We start from the raw sequence: 9,329 nt of genomic DNA, 5'->3' as shown, positions 1-9,329 counted from the left end.
GTGTGTGTGTGTGTGTGTGTGTGTGTGTGTGTGTGTGTGTGTGTGTGTGTGTGTGCGTGTGCGCGTGTGTGCTTACATGCGAGGAGAGGTTGTAGTATTTTAGAATTTACAAATACCTAATTTCTGTCTTCAGTTTTTTTTTTATTATTTAACATACCTGTTAAATAAATTTATAAACATATATTTCTGTCTTCAGTTTTTTATTTTATTTAACATACCGTCCCAACTTTTTCTGATTTGGGGTTGTAAAATACCCAGCATTTTTCATCAATTTAAAAATAAGATGGATAATATAAGGAATTTTAAATATTTAATGTACAAATGTACAAATGTACATTTTTGTAGTGAAGTTTCTTGTTCAGATTAGACCAGATTGTCCAGTAGGAGGTGACCGAGTAGTGAATCAGATCAAAAAGCTCCTAAATATTTTGTTTTCTTTGTGCAAGATGTTATTCCTCAGTGCTTCAACACTTTTACATTTTTACCCTCTGCCGTTCCCCTACAACATTGCATTCAATCCTTTGTAGATTTACTTCCTATGTGAATCACATGAAATCATCATGCAGTATTGTAATTTCTATGAGAAGTTCTCAGGCTTTTATATGGATAAGTCTATTGCTTCTTATAATTCATTCAGGATCTCTTCATTAGTTCACATGAATAAGACTTTATCAGAACTATCTCTGACGTAAGTTAATGTGGAGTCTGCTTTATGTAACGTGAAACCAGAGAACAAGAAAATGAAATGTGTGTGAATTGAATACTGCTCAGTAGATTTCCCCTCAGTGTTATCCCAACCACCTCCTATCAGTCATGCATCCTTAATGCACTGCTTGTCTTTTTGTGACTACATAACAAGAATTTCCCTCACAGGAATTATTTGTCTTGTTTGCGCTCTCATGGTTTGCTTACATTAGTCTCCCTTTTTAAAATAGTCACCATTGTTTTGTTCTCATCTTTTCCTCTAAAGTTCACTCCCCAGTGACACACCTTTAACTGTCATACACACCCTTTAACTGTCATACCTTTTCTCCTGTGCCAGAACACATTGTCACGCAAAGGCCTTAACTGGTCTTAATATCTCGATCAAAATTCTATTTTCTTGTTTTTGTAATATGTTAATGTTCTAATGTATTAGTAGCCCATACATGTAGCAGAAAATATGCAGTATCCAGAATACAGCAGTTGCAAAAACACAAGCCTCTCTTTTCTTACGTTAACTCTTAGGGATCTGCATTCGCTAGAATGATGCCTGCCCTTCCAAATTAATACTCTAACCAACAAAAGGCCATAATCTATGAGACATGTAGGTGCTCATGGCTCCCATGAATATGCTATTCAGTAGCAGATATGCTGAGACTTCAACTTTCATCATTGTCTTTGAGATAGGATGAACTTTTTACCTTAGCAATCTTAAAGTGAACCCATGCAATGCTTCTGTACGACAGCTTCAGCTTCTGGGACAATGGACAGTTTACCACCAATATTAAATTCATATTTGTCTCAGTACAGAGGGTTTTTAGACTAGAAACTATGACATTTAAAATGAGGGAGAAAGACTGTGGAAGTGGGGAAGGGTGGGGGATTAAACCACTCTTAAGGCTACACCCATATGCTTTTCTAAAACACCCATCAACACCTTGACAAAAGCACTGCTGAATATTCAACAGACAGCAGTTAGAATCACCACCCCAATTTGAGCACCACTGATACTTCATTCGCAGGTGTGTCCAGACATAACTTCTGTACTGAAGACAACTTTCCCTGACTACTATCAGCATTAGTTTCGACAAAAGCTGAAGACTTTGACAGCTTAAGTTTAACCACACTTTCAAACAACACTTTACATCATATTAATTTGATTTACAAAATAATTATAGTCATTAACTGAATTAACCCGAACCTCATGCATCACACTAGTCTGTTTTAATAGTCAGTATAAATATAATCATTCATTTGGTAACTGGATGTTTAATAGAAAATTCCAAAAAGAATGCAAAATACGAAAGAAAAAATGTTTAACTTATTTCTTTGATCCAGATTTACATATATCTTTATAGAGAACATCAGCGAGACAGTCATTTCCATTCAACATGGCAGCATGAGAAGTCACATCACAGTTTTAATCATAGACATATATACATATGCATGTATGTCTATGGTTTTAGTCACATCTGTGGTGATACACATTTGTGGCCACTAGAGAGCGTCACCTATTGTGCATTATTCAGTTATTTATCTACCCTCTTAGTTTCCTACACAACTGGATTTAATTGGTTTAATTGCATTTGTTTCCCTACACTTGTGTTCAGAAATTGTGACCCAATTGCAGGTAGATTGCACAAACGCTCCACGGAAAGCCTACCTCAAAACAATACGGAAAGTGAGAGTTTTTCCTGTTTAACTGACCAAGGTCTCTGAACAGACATACAGTTGTCTTCCTAACGGAATATTACTATGAGTAATTGGAGTTTACTAAGTAAGTAAGTACTAAGACCTTTTGTCTCTTCCAAAACTAGAAAGGCATTCGGAGAGCACAGCTATATTCGTGGATCCGCTTGGTGATTCGGATCCACTCCAAAATGTAATGGGTTCGTCTTTTGGCCATGCAACACCTTTCCAACAAGTGTTAATAAAACCAACCAAGCAGTGTTTACGTAATAATGTTTACAGACAGTAGAGAGCGACGTCACGGTTCAGGTCTCGCTTGCTCAGTCAGACTCTAAACGTGCACTGAACACTCTCTAGCGCAGGCATCCTTTGTTGCGCATTTAATCTTGCAGGTTTCACTCGGTTTTGTCTGGTTTTATTGTTGACAGGAAAGAAAGAAGCAGAGGAGCTGCTTTCCTGTTTTACCCGCTCACAATAGATATCGTTTACATAGCTCTGTGTTTTACTAATAAAAGGGCAAAAAATAAACCAAGCAGAGAATTTCTACATCATAAAATAATGTTATACCTTTTGTTTCATCATTGTTCATAGAAAAAAATAATCTGACGGTAGCCTACATACATTTTCATGCGGTATCTTGCATGGATAGCAAGCGAGGAGCTGACACTGAACAGTGAAAGCTCTTCGGGCTTTATAGGATACAATCTGGCTGGGTGGAAGTCTTGATGGGGAGCCAATAGGAAGGTTAAATTGATGCCCCTTTCCTGCATCTTTCAAGCATCTTGGCTCTCACTAGTTAAACTAGTAAGGTCATAAGGCTTTAACTAGTCTGACTGGAGAGCATGTTGCTCTTTGAAAAGGATCATGGTGTCTGTGGTTGAATTGTACATTCTGGGGTTTAACAGGCCAATTTACTTTATTTCAGGTGTCCACCATGGCAAATCACCTGACACTTCTTCTGGAGATTCTGAACGATTTGGAGTCGGAGAAGCTGGATGAGTTCAAACTGCACCTGAGCAAGGGGGCGCTGAAGGGCATTGAGCCCATACCGAGAGGAAGGCTGCAGAAGGCCCTTGATGCCTCAGCCATTGCGGGTCTGATGACTGAGCTGTATATCGGTGAAAACTCGCTGGACATCGCGCTTCATATTCTGAGAGAAATTAAACAAATCGAGCTTGCTGCAAGACTTGAGCAAAAGTGGAGAAATCCAGTGGGTCAGAGGTGACCAAATTCTCAAATCTCAATCTTATTTGCCATTTTTTGGTGAGAGCCTGTAAACCACATGTATGCTGTTTCTTACCAGTCTATTAAACATACAGAGCTCCATAGTGTTTGAAGTTATATTTACTCAAAACTCTCCAGTTGTGCTGTGTGTCTAGGTCTTATACTTTATTATCATCTTTAAATGACAATTTCATCTATATTGATGGTTTTCTTTTTCTGGTATTGAATGTGTTGTGGTGTTTTTGTTATGTTTCCTACCATGTCTTAGGAGTCAACTAGATGCCTCTCCAAGTGATAAACCAAATGGATATGGTGAGTTTTCTAGGTCAGTTAATAGTTACCAGCAATAGCTGATATAAAGTATCCAAAAGTAGTGAGTACACCCCTGTACAATATCATTTCAATATCAAACTTAATTAATTTATTTAATATTCCCATGTATAAACCATATCCTAGTATTAACCGCAGGGCAGCAGAAATTCGATGTATAAACTGTGGATGATAGTCGGGAAATTACAGTACCAAAATACTGGCCACCGACACAAACACTTAAAGGAATCATGGTGTTCATGTGTTTCTTTTAATGACAGCAGTCATTATACCAACTGAAAAAATTTTTGAACTGTATATTGAACTAAACATCGGAACATGTCTTTTTATGACAATTATCCACAAAGTGTGCAGCTTTTGCCACTGCAGTGTATCTTTCTGGGCTTCTGGAAGAAAATGTTTTGAGTTGGTTGCAGCCTAAAATTCCTGATTTCGCGGGAGCTTTTCCAAAAAGTTGCAATGAAATTGCCGGAACAAGTGAAAGTTGCGATAAAAAGTTGTGAATTTTCCTCTTTGTAATTATAATTAAGTTATTTGTTTAAAAATAACTGATTAATAAACAAACATTCATTCATCAAGAACAAAACCAATGAGAAATGGTTCTCTAAAAAACCTGACCAATATGCCAAACAAAAGATTACCAGGACTACAAAAATGTAGCAGAATAGGCTTTACTTATCCACAACGAAGTGCACCTGATTGTTGGCATTACAAAAGGACCATCAGTAAGACTGAATAAAATGTTATGAATGTCTCAGCCTTCACATATGACGAAAAAAAAACAGCCTGTGTCACTGTGATCTGTCTCGTCATCTGACGTCCTGCCTGCGTTTCTGCCGTTCTCATTCTATGCTTATCAATCTGTTTCGCTATCCTTGTTTATTTATTTTATCTGTATAGGTGTCAATGTTCAAGGTGTTCAATTTCATATATTAATCTAAAGTCGTCCAATTTCAAATCATCCATTCCAACACTAGCTGCTACCTTATCTTCAAACAGAGAGTAACGTTAAATCTCCACGGCAACAGCTCTCGAGGGTTTGGGAAATAATCTGATTTATTACCAGACTCGTTGTAAAAAGGGCCACGCACAACTTGCGGAAAATGAAGCCAGATCTATTTCTGAATTTTCGGTGCGGACATGGGGGTACGTTCTGTTTCCACGTCTGGTGTAGCCATTCTCATTGGGCCTCATTCTCCTGCCGTTGGGGGGGCGGGGCGCCCCCCTAATATAATGGTAGGGGAAACACTGCTGAACATCTCTCAGAAATCAGTGCAACAGTGGTATCCTCCGTGCCGAGGATTGAGTCTGACATCAAAAACATAGATGGACATAGGAATTAAAAAAATTGAATCTCAGTTATTCCTACTCCCAGAGTTCGGCCTGTGACGGATATTCTTTATAGCTTGATGAACATGGATTAACTCATAAGTATGAAAAGTCTCACTTAAAATGACTAACAAAAGAAATGGAATGACAAACTGACTTAGAGAGAAAAGCCCAGCTGATCCCAGCTGTTGACATGATTAATTGATCCTCCACAGGATCCCAGGGTAAGAAAGTGGTGCCAAAAACACACACACAGGGAGTCTCTCCCATCTCAGCTGCTGAAACTTGTAACTTCTTCAGAGTAGTCATAGGTGTCTTGGTGGCCTCTCTCACTAGTCGCCTTCTTGCACGGTCACTCAGTTTGTGAGGACGGCCTACTCTAGCCAGATTTACACGTGTGCCATATTCCTTCCATTTCTTTATGATGGATTTGACAGAATTCCAGGGGATGTTTAGCGCCGTGGGTCGGCTGAGCGTGCGAGCGCTTGTGTGGGCAGATCCTCTCTCGCTCGCTTCTCCCCTGCGCCAAAGTCTCTTTTGCTACCGCCACAGCTCGATCCTGCCAAATCTCGGGAAAAAACGATGGACAAGTGCTTCAGACCAGGAACAGGGGGTATCAATTAACGTCAACCTCTATGGGTAGAGTATAAAAAAAACACCTTGCTTGTGTAACAGGGGATCGGGCAGTGTAGACCGACCACGCCACCCAGTTTGCAGAGATGGCACTCTAATATACTTAAGGTACTCAGGTTCTTAGTTTAGTGGGAGAAACACCACATATTCATCCAGCCAACAATTTCCGATAAAATATAATAGTTATTGCAAACTTTGTTTTCTAAAAGAAAGAAACACAATGACAGTTATTAAAGTCCATGTGTAACAGTCCGTGGGCCACTGCCGAAAGGAGCACAGTAGGTTTTCATACAAGTCCGTCAGCATCCGCCACCCCGCACCGCAGCAGCTCTACGTTGGTTTGCCAAACACACCTACTGACAAACGCAGACCCACACAGAGAGAGGGAATCACCAGTATCTCCACAAGTAACAATGCACACTCACAGGAAACAGAAATCAAATAACCCTAACACACGAAAAAAATAATACGGTCAACCAAAAGTAAATCAACCCAAAAAATTGCTACTTGTGATGGTCCATGCAGCTCTCAGTTGTACCTTGCTTAACGTAATCACTCGCTTTAGATCAGACAAGGGCAACACTCACCAATGAACTGGGAGGGGACGAATTTAGCTCCCAGTCCATGTTCAACGCTGCTTCTCTCAGCCGTCGCAGTCACAGAATGTTCGCTGCTCATTTTAAAAAGGCTCGCAATCAGAGCCATGACCATCAGCACCTGTGACCGTGCCATCACGGCGGTTAGTGATCGACCCTGACAATTTCAGAGTTTCAAGTGATATAGGGAGAATATGCGTCCAGGGGGAGGGGGCGTGGCGGCGGCGGTGACAAAAATTCACGTGTTGCTCCTTTTTTCCAGGGCAGAGCAATGGCCTTGTAAAATCCCTGTGCCTGGTCATGGCTCTGATTGGCATTGTTTTTAAAATGAGCAGGGGACAGTCTGTGACTGCGACGGCTGAGGGAAGCAGCGTTGAACATGGACTGGGAGCTAAATTTGTCCCCTCCCAGTTCATTGGTGAGTGTTGCCCTTGTCTAATCTAAAGCAAGTGATTACGTTAAGCACTGTGCAACTGAGAGCTGCATGGACCATCACAAGTAGCTATTTGTTGGGTTGATTTATTTTTGGTTGACCGTATAATTTTTTTCGTGTGTTAGGGTTATTTGATTTACGTAATAGCATGTTAGGCGCACCAGTCAAGGGGGTGGTGCCTGGCAGAGTTCCGGCAATGAGTGGTCCTAATTAAAGACACGGGCAAAATCACGCAAGAGTTTCTAAAGAAGAAAAAATTAAAACTATGACCTGGCCAAGTATGTGTCCTGTTTGAATCCAATACACCTTAAAAACATAGGTAGAGCAATACACCCTCTCCAGTCAATCTGAAAAAAAATTCTCTGAAGAATGGCTGAACATCTCTCAGAAATCAGTGCAACAGTGTTATCCTCCATGTCGAGGAGGATTGAGTCTGACATCAAAAACATAGGCGGACATAGGAATTAAAAAAATTTAATCTCAGAAATGAAACTGACTGTTGTTGCATTGAGTTCCTACTGTGGGGCCTGTGACGGATATTTTATATAACTTGATGAACATAGATTAACTCATAAGTATGAAAACTCTCACATGACTAACACAAGAAATGGAATAGGCAGACTGACTTAGAGAAAAAAGCCCAGCTGTTGACATGATTATTTGAATCTCCACAGGATCCCAGGGTAAGAAAGGTGCCAAAACACACACACATGCACACATATAGACAGACAGACAGAAGGGGTTCAGGAGTCAAAATTTAGAGAATGGGGTTGGTTCTGATTGGCCTTGGAAAACATAACATAAGAGAGTGGGAGGAACTAGGTTCCTTTAAAAAGTCTGACCCGACATTCATACAATGAGATCGAGCTAATCCATGGACCATCTCCTATTGTGGCTTAATGACTACAATAAACCTCAGATCTACACATGTGGCCTTTCGACTATTGATTGTGGAATTGAGAGAGTGTGGCTGGTTTTTCCGCCGCAACATATTTGGCGCCCTTAACATGAAAGGATGAGTTGGGTGCTGTTGGTCCGGGATCTAGATTCAGTCACTGGATAGCTGGATGGTACCATTCAAATGAGGTCAGGCAACAAATGTTTTGCCGTAGCTGGCTTATTTTTGACTGATCTGTGCCCTGGAAAAGCATAGTAACCTGACAAACTATCCTCTGAAAACAAACCATAAGTAAAGGCTAATGTGATGGTCACTATGAAAATTAGGGTTGTAATGTTTTAAGGAATTATTTGTGCATGGGAATTATATACGCATGGTTATGATTGTGTTGTGTATTGGTACCGAAGCTGGATATCATTGACAAATTGTGAGTAGGCTATAGGGAGACTCATTGTACCTCCTTGTGGTTACATGCTGCAGCTGCAGCTGGTTCAAGACAAGAAAATTCTGAGAGCCGGACAAAATATATGATCGGAGGTAAGATACCTTTACACTGTGTAGCCTGTAACAACAGTGATTTAATAAGTTATTACACTTGAAGGTGTTTGTGTATATTCTCATGTTTTGATATCTACAGCCATTTAGAGTGGCTTGAAGAAGCAAACTCACATAATATCATCCTCTCTTTAAACACAAGGCTTTTTTCTATTCCTAACTTCCACCTCCATCAATTATTAATTTTGTCCCGCCACTTCACCCCCCCTTATTGTGTAGATCAGCACTTCATCGACAAACATCGCGTTCGGCTTATTGACACTATCTCCACGGTGGACCCCATCCTGGATCGTCTGATGTCGAAGAATACCATCACCCAAGAGAACTACCGTCACATCCGCAGCTATCGCACCAGTACCCAGAGAATGAGGGAGCTCTTTGACCTAGGCGGTATCTCCACTCTAATTGGCAAAGACTGCCTATATGATGTGCTTATGGAGCTGGAGCCCTTGGTCATGGAGGAGCTGAAGGATGCTGGTGTGAAGTAAACACCAGCATCATCTAGGTCCACCAGAGCCCTCGCACTAGATAATTACCAAGTGTGGGCAGAGGACTTCCATCATTCCATGTTTTTTTTTTTATCAAGCTCTTTGTGTAATTGAAACAGAATCTACTGTGTCATAATTGAGACTGTCTATTGTTATTCCTTTGGCCACTATTCAGTTTCATGAGTCCTTGGATGTCATAAAATCAAATAAAGTCTGCCCATAAATTAATGTATAATGAATATTTTTTACATTTACATTTAGTCATTTAGCAGACGCTTTTATCCAAAGTGACATACAAAGGAGAGAACAATCAAGCATTGAGCATTAGAGACCTAGTGTAACAATAAATACTACTTTACATAAGAAATAAACAAAGTGCAGGAATAACTACTGTAAGTGCGAGTTAAGTACTAGTTAGAGGAGAAAGAGATAGCATCAGAGGAACGATAAGA

At 40.2% G+C, this 9,329-nt stretch overlaps 1 protein-coding gene across 1 annotated transcript; it reads left to right on the top strand.

The window, feature by feature from the left end:
- Positions 1–3,325: 3,325 nt before the first annotated feature.
- LOC116218817 (apoptosis-associated speck-like protein containing a CARD) lies at positions 3,326–8,877 on the top strand. The gene is made up of 2 exons (XM_031561605.1): positions 3,326–3,509; positions 8,609–8,877. The coding sequence occupies exons 1-2, from the start codon at positions 3,326–3,328 to the stop codon at positions 8,875–8,877; spliced, it is 453 nt and encodes a 150-aa protein (XP_031417465.1).
- The last annotated feature ends 452 nt before the right edge of the window (positions 8,878–9,329 follow it).

This window comes from Clupea harengus, chromosome 23 (assembly GCF_900700415.2).
Source record: "Clupea harengus chromosome 23, Ch_v2.0.2, whole genome shotgun sequence".
NCBI lineage: Eukaryota > Metazoa > Chordata > Actinopteri > Clupeiformes > Clupeidae > Clupea > Clupea harengus.
The sequence above is the reverse complement of the archived record's forward strand: the minus strand, read 5'-3'. Positions and strand labels throughout refer to the sequence as shown.